General features: G+C 38.5%; 1 protein-coding gene across 4 annotated transcripts in view; it reads right to left on the bottom strand.

Moving 5' to 3' along the window:
- LOC126416402 (excitatory amino acid transporter) overlaps positions 1-18,578 on the bottom strand; it is a 444,232-nt gene that overhangs the window by 47,189 nt on the left and 378,465 nt on the right. For all 4 annotated transcript variants that reach the window (XM_050084097.1, XM_050084096.1, XM_050084095.1 and 1 more), the window contains 2 exons: positions 1,209-1,251; positions 640-827 (listed from right to left, as the gene is read on the bottom strand). In XM_050084097.1, the coding sequence (XP_049940054.1) occupies positions 640-827; positions 1,209-1,251 (231 nt within the window). The remainder of the gene's footprint in view (positions 1-639; positions 828-1,208; positions 1,252-18,578) is intronic.

The following is an 18,578-nucleotide window of genomic DNA, read 5'->3' as shown; positions in this document are numbered from 1 at the left end:
CATTTCTTTGAAGCCTTCTTTATTGAAAAACAAATACATGATTCACAAACTGTTTTATCAGAACTGGACAAGAAAAATTACCTTGCTCACATTTTTTTTGTGATCTTCCCAAAGCCTTCAGTTATGTGCACCACAGACCTACTAAAAAGATGTCATGTTAAATACTTCCCCTTTGTTTGCATGGAGCCTTGTCTTGATGACAGGAAATGGAGGGTTGCATTAAAAAATGATATGACAGGACATAGCCATGTTTGGAGTGGTGCCTCTAAAAACATTCTAATTCCATACAATGTATATTGTGTGAATTTTTCACAGAATCCTGCCAAAAAGCCACAAGGTTTCATTTCTTTATTAGTGAGAAAATTAGTTGTTATATATTGCATAACAGTGGTATGTTGATTCCTGCATACTCGAAATGCAACTGATTGATTATGTGTTGCATGATGATGAGAATAACAACACTGTCTCCAAACAGCCGAACGTAGCTAGCATGAGCATCAATATTGCCAATGGCTCATTCTACATCCCCTCATGTTTGTTACCACCACCATTACATCTCTCACCACAATGGAATAAATTTTTTAATATGCATATTGTACAAAAAGATGCTGTATTTTTAAATAGTGATTCTTAGCTTACCTATACTTTATAGTCCTCACCAACTCTGTGTGTGTTACAACTGTCTCCTCAAGTGCCTCTTCTCCACTACCTCCTCCTGCAGTATCTGCTCCCGCAGCAGCTGCTGAAGCCATAAGCACAGCTCCCGTACCATTTATTGACCCATTATAAGGTGGAGCACTAATCTTCGGTGTGTACACTGTATGAGCCTACAAAACATCCCACACAAACCAAATACAATACCTAAAATGTTCTGGTGATGAAAATAGTATGACATCCTAATTGCATTTTTTCTATCTATTGTTATTAAATGTAGTTTACATATAAATTCAGAAGAGTCATACAAATCATTTGTATTATAGTATGAAGAATGTATAGAAAAATTTTCAGTTTTCAAAACCATTGAACTAAACACCACCACCTCTTTCTTTTGGATAACATAAACTTCTGTATCATTTTCTTATCCATTTTTCATATCTACCATGAATATAATTTAAGCTATTTTCTGTAACTGAACACAAAATAATAGTTGTAAATAATCATCATATAATGGAGGAGGAAATTCATATTAGAAATAAGCATATCCTTACCTGTTGGAAAGCTGCTTGGAACAAGTTGTCTGGGAAGACGTTTCTGCGTAAAAAAAAGGCTTTACTTTAAAATAGACATATCATATTTTCTCTATGAAACTTTAAGAAGATATTACTGTGGCAAGTGAATGATGGAGGATTGCCTTTCTGATTTTAACCTTAGCTTTTTATTGCAAGTTATGTTAATTATGTAGCAGTGTATAGCATTAAGAGCATAATTACTTAATTAAGCAATTTAATTTTCAGTTATGTGAAACATTTAGGTGTGTGTTATCTTGGCATGCCATTCCCTCATTGGTAAAACTACATATGGGAGGCAGAGCATCGTTTCTCATATTTTCTCCTCCCCTCCTTCAGTCTATGGAAATAGCAAAGTAGTAGAGCACAGACCGCTTGGAGGTGGGATCGTACAGGTTGTATGAAAAAATAAATGATTAAATTTTGTGAAAACAGTATAATTCACTACTTCATTTATCTTTTGTGTAATTGTTTACATGGTGTGGGCTTTGTCAAATTAGTGTAACTACAGGAACTGATCTCAAATACTGATTTTACTGGTTGAGGTAGCACAGGAATGACAACACCAAATTGTGGGTGCACGTAAACAGGAATTAATGTAAACTAGTATCAGTTGAAGTGAATTTTAAATTTGTGCCCTTCTAAGTTGATTCAAGTTTTTTCACAGTTTTCATAAATTACTACACCAAATACCAGTTTGGTTCCTTTGAGATGGCCGCAGCCAATTTTCTCTACCATCCTTGTCCAAACTGGGCTCTATCTGCAATGACATTGGACTGTTAACTCCTGCCCTTCCTTCCTTGGGCGAAAAATTATTTTAAAGTACATCAAATGAATATGGTTTTATCTGTGTGTAATGAAGAAAGTAATTTATAAATATAGCCCTATATTCTTGCAATAAATTCTTTTTCATTTACTTACCAGTTGACCATCTGATGTCTTTTACATAATTCATTTAATGATAAATGTACTGTTATCCTGTAACTCAGCATAAGCCATGGCTGTGGCTATTAATGGAGACAAAAGTTGTGCCCCTATTTGATAGGCAAGGGCCACAAAATGTTTCATGGTTTCTCTTGTGAAATAAAATCATTGTTGATAAAATTTCTCCTTTAAATTTGCATGTATCGTATCATGTTCCAGAAACTTTGCATACAATGAATCTAACAAGGAGGTGACACCTTACAACATACATGCATAAAAATAAGTAAAATACCCTGACATACAGATTTCTATATCCCCAGGTTTGAAATTACTCTCTACCAAATGTGCATAAATGTTTTAGCAGATCAGTACAAGAGATTTTTGCACCAGTTTCTCATAAATATGAAGGACATCCGACATTTTATCTTACTTATTGTTTTCCACTAGGATGGTACATTTGTTAAAAGTTTAGTTATTAAGTCAAAACAAGTAAGTGTGTCTTTGGACTTTAAGGCAAGACAGTTTATGACAAATTGATCAACAGAGTAACTGAGTTAGATCTTACCATTCTGTGAGATTCTCTCCTTTTTTTTAGGTAAATGTGATCAATAGGGAAGTTTTATTGCAGCAATTGGACCATCATGGTCAGATAAACCCTTTATTATAGGGATAACATTTGTTTCATGAAAACTAGTTGAATTTAGATAGTAACTATCAGTTGGTATTGCACTGGGTGTTCTATTCTAATTGAGAGTGCTACTGTGGGAAGAGAGATTAAGGAAAAGGGCTGGCAAGGTTTAGGAAATGGGGAGAGTTATGAAAAATTTTTCCAGAACCACAGGTCATGGGAAACTCAGTGAATGGGATTACAAGGAAGATTGATTAATTGTGTTTGCACTGGACAAGATTTGAGAAAGTGGAAGATAGGGTGCCAAGCAAGGCAAAGATTACTGAAAAACATGGTGCAAGAGTCTATAAGAGCAACAAGCTATGTTTTTTACACATCGTACACAAGTGAGTAGAGGCAAGGGACAGTAGTTATCACTGAAACAATTGGTTTTTGATTATGTCAGTCCTGATCATCTGCAGTTGAATCTGACTGTTAAAACTGCTTAAAATAACTGTATTATGAAATAACCAATCTTTGTTTTTTTTTTTTATTGCTATGACGTCTAGTAATAAACATAGACTTCATACAAAGATTGAAAAATTCTAATGATCTCAATCAATGTGGTGTTGAGGCTGTGGCTGAAATCAGTCTTGGTGTCTCCAGCATAGATGGCAAATGTGAAGTAGGTGGGTGTGGTGGCAGCAAGAGCAGGTCACAAGCTGGTGATTTTCCTGCATTGTCACTTTTGGATGGTATCAATTTTTCATCCTGAAGGAACCACAAAATTAAGGGCTCAGTTATTGTACCAAGTTTATAGCACATCAAATTATAGGTAGTGATAAATTGTCCCATACTCAGGATATGAGTGTAGGGGAGCAGATACTGGAATCTTTTGCATTACCGCTCATGGCAGTGTCCTAGTAGAGGTTGTTTACGTTGCCTTCCTCTGATCTGTTATGATGTGTTAAGTATGTATCTGTGTCATGCAGATGACAGTGATATGTGTCTTTATAGTGTAATGGGGTGTTTGTGTTATTGTGGATAAAAGGAAGGGAGAGAGTGAAATCTGCTGCCAACATACCACAATTACTAGTCATTTTCTTTCCTGTTCCAACTGCAAATAGAATGAGGGAGAAAGACCAACTACATGCCACAGCCCCCCCCCCCCCCCCCCCCCACTCTCCCCCTCCTGTATTAGCCAAATTTCTCATATCTTATCTTCATGGTCCTTACACAAAATGTATGTTGGTAGGATCGTTCTGCAGTCAGCTTCATATGTCACTTCTCTAAATTTTCTCAATAGCATTCCTCAAAAGGAATGTTGCCTTTCCTCCAGGGATTCTCATTTTTGTTCCTCAAGCATCTCTGTAACACACTGTGTTGTTAGAACCTACTGGTAACAAATCTAGCTGCCCTCCTATGAATTATTTTGATACCTTTGTTAAATCTGACCTGGTATTGGACCCAAACGCTCAAGCTGTACTCAAGAATACGTCACACCAGTATCCCATATGTGGTCTCCTTTACAGATGAATCAGACTTTCCTGTAATTCTCCCAATAAACCAAAGTTGATCATTTGCCTTCCCTGCTGCAGTTCTCACATACTTGTTCCATTTGATATTATTCTGCAATGTTATGCCCAGATATTTAACTGACGTAACTGTGTCAAGTGGGTCACTATTACGTTGTGTCTTAACATTATGGGTTTGTTTTCCTACTCTTCTGTCTTAACTTACTTTTTTATATATTTAGAGCTATCTGCTATTCATCAGACCAACTTGAAATTTTGGTTAAGTAACCTTACATCACTCTACAGTCACTCATCTTTGACACTTTCTCTTACACCATGGCATCATCAGCAAACAACTGCAAATTGCTGTCCATCCTGTCCACCAGATCCTGCACGTATATGGAAAAATAAAAGTGGTTCCACTTCTCTGGGGCACTCCTGACAATACTCTTGTCTCTGATGAACACTTGCCATTGAGGACAATGTACCGGGTACTCTTACTTAATTCTTTGAGCCACTCACAAATCTTGGAATCTTTTCCATATGCTCAAACCTTCATTAACAATCTGCAGTGGTGTATTGTGTTGAATGCTTTTTGGAAACCTGTTGTTGTTGTTGTTGTTGTTGTGGTCTTCAGTCCTGAGACTGGTTTGATGCAGCTCTCCATGCTACCCTATCCTGTGCAAGCCTCTTCATCTCCCAGTATCTACTGCAACCTACATCCTTATGAATCTGCTTAGTGTATTCGTCTCTTGGTCTCCCCCTACGATTTTTACCCTCCACACTGCCCTCCAATACTAAACTGGTGATCCCTTGATGCCTCAGAACATGTCCTACCAACCGATCCCTTCTTCTAGTCAAGCTCTGCCACAAACTTCTCTTCTCCCCAATCCTATTCAACACTTCCTCATTAGTTATGAGATCTACCCATCTAATCTTCAGCATTCTTCTGTAACACCACATTTCGAAAGATTCTATTCTCTTCTTGTCCAAAATACTTATCGTCCATGTTTCACTTCCATACATGGCTACACTCCATACAAATACTTTCAGAAACGACTTCCTGACTTTTAAATCTATACTCGATGTTAACAAATTTCTCTTCTTCAGAAATGCTTTCCTTGCCATTGCCAGTCTACATTTTATATCCTCACTACTTCGACCATCATCAGTTATTTTGCTCCCCAAATAGCAAAACTCCTTTACTACCTTTGGAAACCTAGGAATGTGGAATCCGCCTGTTGCTCTTCATACATGTTTCATAGTATATCATATGAGAAAAGAGCAAGCTGAGTTGCAGATGGGTGATGCTTTCTAAAACAGTGTTTATTTGTGGACACAAGCTTTTCAGTCTGTAGGAAATTTATATCTGAACTCAGAGACACTGTGAAGAGCTTTGGAATTTGATCAAGTATATTGATGCAAGGACTGGTGATCATGAACTTTATTTATTTTATTTCTCTATCCGTTGACAATAAATATTGTATGGATGTTGTCAAGGGTACATGTAAGCCATTTCAAAGGAATGGGACACAAACAATATATACGTAACAAATTTCAAAACAAAATAATACAATGAAGTTAATAATAATACAATGAAATTAATATAGCCTATATACATCCCTGCTTGTTATTTCAAATGCATAGTCTATTTTTCACAAGGCTTTAGTTTTGTCCTCCCTAAACGGCAAGTCCTTATATACACAACACTGCTTAAGTGTATATTTACATCACACAACAGCTGTCCTTTAAGTATGTAATGTAATGAATGATTAGGTAACGAATGATTAGGTACAGATAGGTATTTTCCATTTTGCCTTTATAAATATCATCAGAAAAAAATTTATTGACCTACATAGTCATTTACAGAATAAAGACATTGTTCTACTAGAAATTTTTTAAATTATGTTTTAATTTTGTTATCATCTTCTAACTGCCTGATGTTGACTGGCAGTGCGTTGTACAGTTTTGCACCGATGTGGCTCACATGCCTTTGTGTATTTGTTCTTTTTGTTCACTGAGTATTGAGTGCTGCGGTATTATGGGTATTGTAGTTATGAAAGTCGGCATTTGTCTGAAAAAGTGCAATGTGGGTCCTGACATACAATACACATTTGTATATGTATAATGATGGTATAGTAAGTATTCTAAGCTTTTTGAATATGGGTTTGCAGTATGTCTGTGGATGGCTGTGAGTTATTATTCGGATGGCCCTCTTCTGCAACAAAAAAATTTGTTTTAGGCGCCCTGTTGTGGAACCCCAAAATATTATTCCCTACGTGGCAAGAGATTGAAAACAGCCGAAATATGCCATTGTGGCACCCTGTGAGGTACAAACATTTGCAGCAATTCCGAGGGCAAAATAGGCAGAATTAAGTTTCTGTGCAAGTTTTATTACTTGGTAATTAACATTTAAGTTTTCATCCACATGAATCTCCAGCAATTTTGTGGATGTCACTCTGTCTGAGGCTTTGTCACCCCACACCAGATCGAGATTTACATTTTGACATCTTTTCACAAACTGCATATTATTTGTTTTATTTACATTCGATCTCAACCTGTTTGCATTGAACCAAGAGTGGATGTAATTTAGTACTTTATCAGCAGTTGTTGGTAGCAATTGCTTTGGTGCACTTATTATCACACTAGTATCATCTGCAAATATTATTGCTTTGGCTGCCTCATCTGAAGTGTGAAAATCATTTATAGACAAGAAACAATATGGGCCCTAGAATGCTGCCTTGTGGTACTCCTATTTCTACATTTTTTTTGCCTCTGATACTGAATTTATTTTGTGGTTGGAGTAAGTTGATGTCAGTCCTATAACCTGTGTTCTGTTTATTAGGTATGATTCAAACCATTCTTTTCCTATCCCATATATACCCCACGCTTCCAAGTTTTCTAAGAGAATGTCCGGGTTCACAGTGTCAAAAGTTTGGGAGAGGTCTAAATTTACTCCTACTACACTATAATATTTTTCTAGATTTTTGATTATTTATTCAGTGTAGCACATTACTGCTCTTTTGGTATTTTTACGTGCTTGGAAGCCATGCTGATTTCTGTTTAGTAAATTATGGTCATTTAGATATTTGTTGATTCGGTGCTTCATCAGTTTTTCTAATATTTTTGAAAATGCTGGGAGGAGAGATATTGGGCAATAGTTTTTTACCTTATACTTGTCGCTGTGTTTAAATAATGGCTTCACTTTTGAAATTTTCAGCCTTTCTGTAAAGCTCCTTCACTGAATGATAAATTGGCTATGTGTGCAAAGGGCTTTGCGATTTGTGGTGGTGTCCTTGTTATGATTGACACAGGCACCTCATCTATGCCAGCCGACATTTTGGGTTTCAAGCTTTGTATCACTTTCAACACTTCACCCTCATTTGTTGGCTCTACCCTCATCCTACAAGCTGTTTTTGGATATTCAGGTTTTTCTTTGTTTGTAAATTTTAAGCTTAATGAAGTTGTTGCCTTTATGAAATAATTGTTAATATAATTTGACAAATCTTGTTTATTAATATTGACATTTTTAAAATTTTTGAGGCTAATGTCCTGGTTTTTACAACTCTTCCCTGTTTCAGTCTTCACAATACCCCATACGGCTTTTGATTTGTTTTCAGACTGTCTTATAAAACTATCATTACTCATGAATTTTGCTGTAGCAATTACTTTTCTGTATACCCTCTTGTAATTCCTGACATATTCTATGAATTGTGGGCATCAAAACTTCCACAGGAAGTTTTGGTGCCAGCTGTGATCCAAGAACTTGGCTTTGTATTGCCATGTGACCTGATTTTTGACAGCTTTTTTGGAAAACACATTTCAAAATATCCCATGAAAATGGAAAAAAATATGTTATATGCATCATTTTTATTTGTTAGGGATAGTACTTCTGCCCAAGCCTCATTAGTTAGCATATTTATGACTTCTACACAGCTTTCTGTAGAAAAATTTCTTTTATACATGATTTTTTTTCTCTTTCAGTGGCCTTGAAGGAATTTTGAGAACAAGAGCATTGTGGTCTGATAATCCCAAATCTACCCAAACTCTTTGCCTTTACAAATGTCTGCTTGTGTCTGTGTATGTGCGGATGGATATGTGTGTGTGTGTGCGAGTGTGAGTGTATATCCATCCTTTTTTTCCCCCTAAGGTAAGTCATTCCGCTCCTGGGATTGGAATGACTCCTTACCCTCTCCCTTAAAACCCACATCCTTTCGTCTTTCCCTCTCCTTCCCTCTTTCCTGATGAAGCAACCGTTTGTTGCGAAAACTTGAATTTTGTGTGTATATTTGTGTTTGTTGGTGTGTCTCTTGACCTGCCAGCACTTTCGTTTGGTAAGTCACATCATCTTTGTTTTTAGATATACAAATCAGTATTTGTTAATTCAACTTCTGTGCATCCTACATTTGAAAATATATTATCAATAAGACTGACTGTATTATTTGTTATTCTTGTGGGTGTGTGTATGTGTGGAAACAGGTTGAAACTACATAACAGATTTAGGAACTGGTCTTTTAGCCTACTTTCACTCACTCATAAGATTAATTACATAGTGTCCACCTCAGTAGCTGCAGTCAGTGTGGTAGATTGCTAACGAAGAGGGCCAGGTTCGCCTCCCAGCCGAAATGGAAAATCTCTCTGCTTTGGGACTGGGTTTTGTGCTGTCATTACATTCCTATCATCCTAAATAACATTCCATTCTTGAAATGGCTGTATGAGCACACCCCCCAAAAGTCACTAAATTAAAAAAGAAAACAACTTTATTCAATCTCTACTCCTCCCCTTGCAAGCCAAATACTTGCAGTGAAACTTTTATTCGCCATAAGGAATTTAAATACCTTATCTGTGAGTTGAGCACCACCCCACTAGCAAGTGTTAATGACCTCAGCTATGAAGATGCGTCAAATTATAGATATGTCATCAAATTTACCTTCTCTGCTAAGGAACACAGTTGATGTTTTCTCATTATGTGATGTTGCATATTTGTTGTGCCTCCTCTTATTTTTAATCTTTTAATGTGAATGGAGTGTAGTACTTCACTGCTACCATACTTTATAAAATGCTTCCAGACTAGGGACCAAGCCATATTACGATAGAACTGATGTCTGATGGTGACAACAAGAGTGTACCATGTAGACCAGGTGGGTACAAGTCTTGCATAGTGCACGTATGTGCTTAACATATTATAGGTCACATTACATGGCAATAGATAAATTACTCTCCCTGAAATGCTGTACAGATCCTTATGACGTGTTTCTTGCTAGTTTTGAATTGCAGGTGTTGTTATTAAAACAGTACTGACTCCTTTTTACAGTTCCTATAATAACCCAGTATTTCAAAGCAATTAAAATTTTATAAATAAAATGTTTTATTTTTATTTTTAAAATAAGTTTTATTTGAAAACCAAAAGTTTTAGCACTGCTGTGGTAAATTGATATGCTACTTTTATTACCTGGTTATTAGGGGAAAAAAGTGGAAAAAACCTGCTACAACTGAGACCAAATAAATACTGAAAAGTACCAGGTATTCAGAACTAAAATACCAATAGCCATTTTAACCATTTAGTTTTCCCCATCCCTAGTGCAGGCAAATAAAAATAGGCAGGCTGGAAAACGAAAGACCTAGAAAATTAAAGTAAGCAAAGAGAAGAAACAGTTATTGAAAAGAAATGCTGAGACCATAGAAATTAATATAAATTTAAACCAGATGGGCGGTGAGAACCAAGCACACATTGCAATGCCAGTTCCAATCTGCAAAGCTCTGAGAAACTGACATCAGGAGTTAAATTCACACCTCATGTGTGGTGAAACGGGCACTGAGGTCATGACTCATGTAGAGCATGTTCTGCAACAGGACACTGTGTGTTTACAGTATACATCCTCTGTCTATGTACATTCATCCCAAATGATAAATTAGTGGTGGTCATACGAATGCAGAAGATCCAACACCATTTACATCTGGTACTTGACATGTGTCATTTCACAGATGGCTCTCTGAGTGATAGTATATATTTTGCCAGGCACAGAACTGGTATAGTTGGTGGTATGATGGTGCATAGGGCAAGTTGTACAGTGGCAATGGTCACAGAGGTAGGAGCCATAGGGTAGTGAAATGAGTGCAGAAGATGCTTAGGGCCTGACTAGGACTTTTTGTATGGGAGGAAACCTTTCACATGAAAAGTATAGCAACTGTCAAAATGTAAGTGGTGCTGTTGTTAGTAGTTTTAATGTGAACAGGAAGTGTCACTGACCCTTGGTGAGAATGCAATTAATACTTTGCCATCCACATGTCTCATAAAAATTTATTTTCTTGGCACCAGCAGCGCTAATTCGAATTACTTGGCTTGTTGGCAGCCACTCTTGACATTATTGGGATATTATGAATTGTTATGTTTTACTAATCTCATCATTAGTTTTCAAAAGTTCTCAACTTTGTTCCCCTACTTTCATGAAATTTTGAAGATATACATACGTAACTAAATACAAAATTTGTTTGTTTCATATATTTGTTTATTTGCATTGTCTTTGGTACTTAGTATTTATCTTTCATATGACATGCAGCAAGACAGTCTCCAAGATGTAATGCAACTCCAAAGACTTGCACATTAAGTTTGTTGCTCTTTTTTTTGTTTTTGGAACGTGTAAGGCAGTTTCTTCATTTCAGAAATATGTAGGCCTATTAGTTGGTGTTGCCTTATGTGACCGGAATGTCTGTCAACCAGATCATGATGAGGCGTATATGATGTAGTGGCAACCTCCAAGTTTTGCTCCGCGCATTCATTGTAAATAATTGTATCGTCTTTTTCGTCTGCCACGATGAAAGGGCACAAATATTTATAAAAACAAAAAACTTGTTGATGTGTGTAACTTATTGTTATGTAAACAAAGCACCAACAGAATGCAAAAGATACTAAAGTGCTAGTGCCGGCCACTGCGCGATACTCTGCTCACGACACCACTGTGGTTTCGCTGGCTGTTGACTGCTATTTCGCGCACACCACCACTGTGGTGTCCCTGGATGGCAGAGTGTTAACATCAAGGAAAGTGGCATGAAATTTGGAAAAGGACCATGTGAAATTTAATCTGGAGAATGGATTTAGGGATTACAAAAATTTCAACAGATCACACCCTCACCATGATTATATGTGGCAAACCTGTCATCAGTGTATCTAAACCAAACCTGGGCTGATGGCTTTGAAACAGAGGCAAGCCCCTCAGAGTGACCCATGAAAAGGTTGGTCAAGGAAGGAGCCATCGTGGTTCCCATGGCCATACCCCTGATCTATTTATATAGATGCACCTACAGGCAAAATAGTAGTTTGTAAGTGTAAAGTTGATTAAGGCCAACAGTGGAACCAGGTGGGTGTTGGTTGAGGTAATGTTCAGCAGTAGATAAACCATGCACACATGGAATGTTGGTGTAGAGGGAAGTGGCATCAGTTGTGAAAAGTAAGGTGTGTGGTGGTAGTGGGAAGGGCATAACTCTCAGATGATCTAGGAAATACAAACAAATATAAAAACAGGTCAGGGGTATGGCCAGGGGAACTAGGATGGTTCCCTCCTTGGCCAACCTTTTCATGGGTAACTTGGAGGAGGCTTGCCTAGGACTCTTAAGCCATCAGCCCCTGGTTTTGTTGAGATACATTAATGACAGTTTTGCCATATGGACTGATAGTGAATCTATGACCCATTAAATTTTTTTGGAAAATCTAAATCCACTCTACCATTTAAATTTTTCATGGTCCTATTCCAAATCTCAAGTCACTTTCCTCAATAATAACTGAATCCTCACCAAGGGCAGTTAAGCTTTCTATTAAACCTACAGACAACACGCACAACATTTTGACAGTTGCTATGCTTTTCATATTTCAATACAGCTTTAACATTTGAAGAAAGCATATTTATTGAGATGCAGACTTTATAGCAGTCTCAGAACATTCTCATCTTATCCTTTACTGTATACTCTTGTCCCATCAGCCCAGCTCAAAAACAGATTTTCTGAATAATAACATCCAGTCCTAGTACTACTGATCCCTCCAAAAAACAACTTAGGAGTACACCTCTTGTCACTTGTTACTATCCTGGTCTTGAATCTATTAATCAAGTACTTCATCAAAGCTGTGCCTTTCTAAAATCATGGCCTGAAATGAGGCCAGGTCCATTCTGTGTTATGAAGAACTGCTTTACCTTTGAGGGGTAGATGTACACCTAGAATAGTGTTTTGTTGCAGAGCATCCTCTGCAACATGACAGCCATGACCTTTTATCACATATGAGATCTGAATCTCTCTCCTGACACCAGTTTCTCAGAACTTTGCTGATGGGAACTGGCTCTTACATGTGCTTGGCTCTCTCCACCAAGCCAGCCAACCAATATTTACATTAATTTCTGTGGTCTCAGCATTTCTTTTCAGTAACTCTTCCTTTTCCAGAATTAATTTTCACTTTGTAGTGGAGTGTGCACTGATATGAAACTTCCTGGTGGATTACAACTGTGTGCCAGTAAGTTTCAACTATTCCTTTTTTTCACTCGCTATTGTTTTCTATGTCTTTAATTTTTTGTTTTGTTCATTTTTCTCTGTCCCCATCATTTGTCCATGTATAATGCACTTAGCTTTCCTCTTTTATTGACACTTTAATGATATTTTTTTCAGTAATCTGTGTCTTGCTTATTACCCTATCTTCCACCATTATGCTCTGATATTAGCAAATCTCATCCAGTGCAGACACCAACAACCAGTCTTTTCCTTCACATTCCATCCAGTCTCCTTGACCCAACGTTTGGGTGGCTTTACTATAACTTTCCCCATTTCCTATACATTTCCACTCCTTTACCATAATCCTTTCCGAGAAACCATTCTGCACATATCCTTATCTTTTATGCATGTTTTCTCCTGCTGTCACTTTGTAAGCAGATTTTTGTATCTGCCCATTTTATGTTATAATTTTAAACAAAGTTTTTTTTTTATAGATGTACAAAATTGATATCTCCTGACATAGTGAGTTCTAAAAGGAATTTAGTGAGACTGTGACAGCTAATGGCTTCAGAAAATAAACAACTATTTGGAAAGAAAAGCACTTAGTTCTAATGGAATAAAAGGCACATAAAGCCATTATTGTTGGCTTAGGGTATACCTCATTAACTGTCTATTGAAACTAGAAAGAATTTCTAGTTTTCTTATATAAGAGGGTAATCATTCCACAGACAGGTCTCTGCCACTAAAAAGTACTTTGAGAAAGCAGTTGTTGATGCAGCAGGACAGAATGAATGTTGTTTTGTAAAATTTGATGATACAGTAGTAGGGACAGAGTGTATAGAAATCTCTGCACTTGTTCGCACATAGAAGAAGAGTTATGCATAATATAGTGAAATATGATCAACAAGTAGAAACGTAACACACACATCATATGCAGAAGTTGATCACCAGTTCGAGTGCTGTGAACTTTCGGAAGAAAGACCAGAAAACACTACTGTAATTGACAATGAGAAAGCAAGTTTCTGTGCAAGTACAGATTAACAGGAAAGAGTTGTTATAGTATATATATATATATATATATATATATATATATATATATATATATATATATATATATATGTCTGCTTGTGTCTGTATGTGTGGATGATAGACACACAAACAAACACAAACATACACACAAAATTCAAGCTTTCGCAACAAACTGTTGCCTCATCAGGAAAGAGGGAAGGAGAGGGGAAGACGAAAGGAAGTGGGTTTTAAGGTAGAGGGTAAGGAGTCATTCCAATCCCGGGAGCGGAAAGACTTACCTTAGGGGGAAAAAAGGACAGGTATACACTCGCACACACGCACATATCCATCCACACATACAGACACAAGCAGACATTTTTATGATTTTTGTATGCCATATTATGTTATAATTTTAAACAAAGTTTTTTTTTATAGATGTACAAAATTGATATCTCCTGACATAGTGAGTTCTAAAAGGAATTTAGTGAGACTGTGACAGCTAATGGCTTCAGAAAATAAACAACTATTTGGAAAGAAAAGCACTTTATTGAGATGCAGACTTTATAGCAGTCTCAGAGCATTATATATATATATATATATATAAAAACAAAGATGAGGTGACTTACCGAACAAAAGCGCTGGCAGGTCGATAGACACACAAACAAACACAAACATACACACAAAATTCAAGCTTTCGCAACAAACTGTTGCCTCATCAGGAAAGAGGGAAGGAGAGGGGAAGACGAAAGGAAGTGGGTTTTAAGGGAGAGGGTAAGGAGTCATTCCAATCCCGGGAGCGGAAAGACTTACCTTAGGGGGAAAAAAGGACAGGTATACACTCGCACACACGCACATATCCATCCACACATACAGACACAAGCAGAAAATATGTCTGCTTGTGTCTGTATGTGTGGATGGATATGTGCGTGTGTGCGAGTGTATACCTGTCCTTTTTTCCCCCTAAGGTAAGTCTTTCCGCTCCCGGGATTGGAATGACTCCTTACCCTCTCCCTTAAAACCCACTTCCTTTCGTCTTCCCCTCTCCTTCCCTCTTTCCTGATGAGGCAACAGTTTGTTGCGAAAGCTTGAATTTTGTGTGTATGTTTGTGTGTCTATCGACCTGCCAGCGCTTTTGTTCGGTAAGTCACCTCATCTTTGTTTTTATATATAATTTTTCCCACGTGGAATGTTTCCTTCCATTATATATATATATATATATATATATATATATATATATATATATATATATATATATATATATATATATATACAGATTTTTGTATGCCATATTATGTTATAATTTATATTATGTTATAATTTTAAACAAAGTTTTTTTTTATAGATGTACAAAATTGATATCTCTTGACATAGTGAGTTCTAAAAGGAATTTAGTGAGACTGTGACAGCTAATGGCTTCAGAAAATAAACAACTATTTGGAAAGAAAAGCACTTTATTGAGATGCAGACTTTATAGCAGTCTCAGAGCATTATATATATATATATATATATATATATATATATATATATATATATATATATATATATATATATATATATATATATATATATATATATATATATATATATATATATATATATATGAGGGAAACAATCCACGTGGGAAAAATTTATCAAAAAACAAAGATGATGTGACTTACCAAATGAAAGCGCTGGCAGGTCGATGAAAGACACACAAACAAACACAAACATACACACAAAATTCAAGCTTTCGCAACAAACTGTTGCCTCATCAGGAAAGAGGGAAGGAGAGGGAAAGACGAAAGGATGTGGGTTTTAAGGGAGAGGGTAAGGAATCATTCCAATCCCGGGAGCAGAATGACTTACCTTAGTGGGAAAAAAAGGACGGGTATACACTCACACTCGCACACACACACACACACACACATATCCATACACACATATACAGACACAAGCAGACATATTGGTCTTTAAGTATGTCTGCTTGTGTCTGTATACGTGTGGATGGATATGTGTGTGTGTGTGTGTGTGTGCGAGTGTGAGTGTATAGCCGTCCTTTTTTTCCCCCTAAGGTAAGTCTTTCCGCTCCTGGGATTGGAATGACTCCTTACCCTCTCCCTTAAAACCCACATCCTTTCATCTTTCCCTCTCCTTCCCTCTTTCCTGATGAGGCAACAGTTTGTTGCGAAAGCTTGAATTTTGTGTGTATGTTTGTGTGTCTATTTGTAAAGGCAAAGTGTTTGGGCAGAGAGGCAGACATTTGTAAAAGCAAAGTGTTTGGGCAGAGATGTCAGTCGAGGCGGAAGTACAGAGGCAAAGATGTTGTTGAATGACAGGTGAGGTATGAGCGGCGGCAACTTGAAATTAGCGAAGGTTGAGGCCTGGTGGGTAACGGGAAGAGAGGACATATTGAAGGGCAAGTTCCCATCTCCGGAGTTCTGACAGGTGGGAAGTATCCAGATAACCCGGGCGGTGTAACACTGTGCCAAGATGTGCTGGCCGTATACCAAGGCATGTTTAGCCACAGGGTGATCCTAATTACCAACAAACACTGTCTGCCTGTGTCCATTCATGTGAATGGACAGTTTGTTGCTGGTCATTCCCACATAGAAAGCTCCACAGTGTAGGCAGGTCAGTTGGTATATCACGTGGGTGCTTTCACACGTGGCTCTGCCTTTGATCGTGTACACCTTCCGGGTTCAGGACTGGAGTAGGTGGTGGTGGGAGGGTGCATGGGACAGATTTTACACTGGGGGTGGTTACAAGGGTAGGAGCCAGAGGGCAGGGAAGGTGGTTTGGGGATTTCATAGGGATGAACCAAGAGGTTACGAAGGTTAGGTGGACGGTGGAAAGACACTCTTGGTGGAGTGGGGAGGATTTCACGAAGGATGGATCTCATTTCGGGGCAGGATTTGAGGAAGTCGTATCCCTGTTGGAGAGCCACATTCAAAGTCTGATCCAGTCCCGGAAAGTATCCTGTCACAAGTGGAGCACTTCTGGGGTTCTTCCGTGAGAGGTTCTGGGTTTGAGGAGATGAGGAAGTGGCTCTGGTTATTTGCTTCTGTACCAGGTCGGGAGGGTAGTTGCGGGATGTGAAAGCTGTTTTCAGGTTGTTGCTGTAATGGTTCATGGATTCAGGACTGGAGCAGATTCGTTTGCCATGAAGGCGTAGGGACCGTTTGATATGGAATGGGTGGCAGCTGTCATAATGGAGGTACTGTTGCTTGTTGGTGGGTTTGATGTGGACGGATGTGTGAAGCTGGCCATAGGACAGATGGAGGTCAATGTCAAGGAAAGTGGCATGGGATTTGGAGTAGGACCAGGTGAATCTGATGGAACCAAAGGAGTTGAGGTTGGAGAGGAAATTCTGGAGTTGTTCTTCACTGTGAGTTCAGATCATGAAGATGTCATCAATAAACCTGTATCAAACTTTGGGTTGGCAGGCCTGGGTAACCAAGAAGGCTTCCTCTAAGTGACCCATAAATAGGTTGGCGTACAAGGGGGCCATCCTGGTACCCATGGCTGTTCCCTTTAAATGTTGGTATGTCTGGCCTTCGAAAGTGAAGAAGTTGTGAGTCAGGATGAAGCTGGCTAAGGTAATGAGAAAAGAGGTTTTAAGTAGGGTGGCAGGTGATCGGCGTGAAAGGAAGTGCTCCATCGCAGCGAGGCCCTGGACATGTGGAATATTTGTGTGTAAGGAAGTGGCATCAATGGTTACAGGGACGGTTTCTGGGGGTAACAGATTGGGTAAGGATTCCAGGCATTCGAGAAAGTGGTTGGTGTCTTTGTGAAGGATGGGTGACTGCATGTAATGGGTTGAAGGTGTTGATCTATGTAGGCAGAGACACGTTCTGTGGGGGCTTGGTAACCAGCTACAATGAGGTGGCTGGGATGATTGGGTTTGTGAATTTTAGGAAGTAGGTAGAAGATAGGGGTGCGGGGTGTCAGTGGGGTCAGGAGGTTGATGGAGTCAGGTGAAAGGTTTTGTAGGGGGTCTAAAATTCTGAGGATTCCTTAAAGCTCCACCTGGACATCAGTAATGGGATTACCTTGGCAAACTTTGTATGTAGTGTTGTCTGAAAGCTGACGCAGTCCCTCAGCCACATACTCCCGATGATCGAGTACCATGGTCGTGGAACCCTTATCCGCCAGAAGAATGACGATGGATCGGTCAGCTTTCAGATCATGGATAGCCTGGGCTTCAGCAGTGGTGATGTTGGGAGTAGGATTAAGGTTTTTTAAGAAGGATTGAGAGCCATGGCTGGAAATGAGAAATTCCTGGAAGGTTTGGAGAGGGTGATTTCCTCATTACCTTAGCCAGATTCATCCTGACTCACAATGTCTTCACTTTCGAAGGCCAGACATACCAACAATTAAAGGGAACAGCCATGGGTATCAGGATGGCCCCCTCGTATGCCAACCTATTTATGGGTCACTCAGAGGAAGCCTTCTTGGTTACCCAGGCCTGCCAACCCAAAGTTTGGTACAGATTTATTGATGACATCTTCATTATCTGAACTCACAGTGAATAACAACTCCAGAATTTCCTCTCCAACCTCAACTCCTTTGGTTCCATCAGATTCACCTGGTCCTACTCCAAATCCCATGCCACTTTCCTTGACGTTGACCTCCATCTGTCCAATGGCCAGCTTCACACGTCAGTCCACATCAAACCCACCAACAAGCAACAGTACCTCCATTATGACAGCTGCCACACATTCCATTTCAAACAGTCCCTTCCCTAGAGCCTAGGTCTTCATGGCAAATGAATCTGCTCCAGTCCAGAATCCCTGAACCATTACACCAACAACCTGAAAACAGCTTTCGCATCCCGCAACAACCCTC

The sequence above is a fragment of the Schistocerca serialis genome, chromosome 8 (genome assembly GCF_023864345.2).
Source record: "Schistocerca serialis cubense isolate TAMUIC-IGC-003099 chromosome 8, iqSchSeri2.2, whole genome shotgun sequence".
Lineage (NCBI taxonomy): Eukaryota > Metazoa > Arthropoda > Insecta > Orthoptera > Acrididae > Schistocerca > Schistocerca serialis.
Note: the sequence above shows the minus strand (reverse complement) of the source record. Positions and strands in the feature narration are given on the sequence as shown.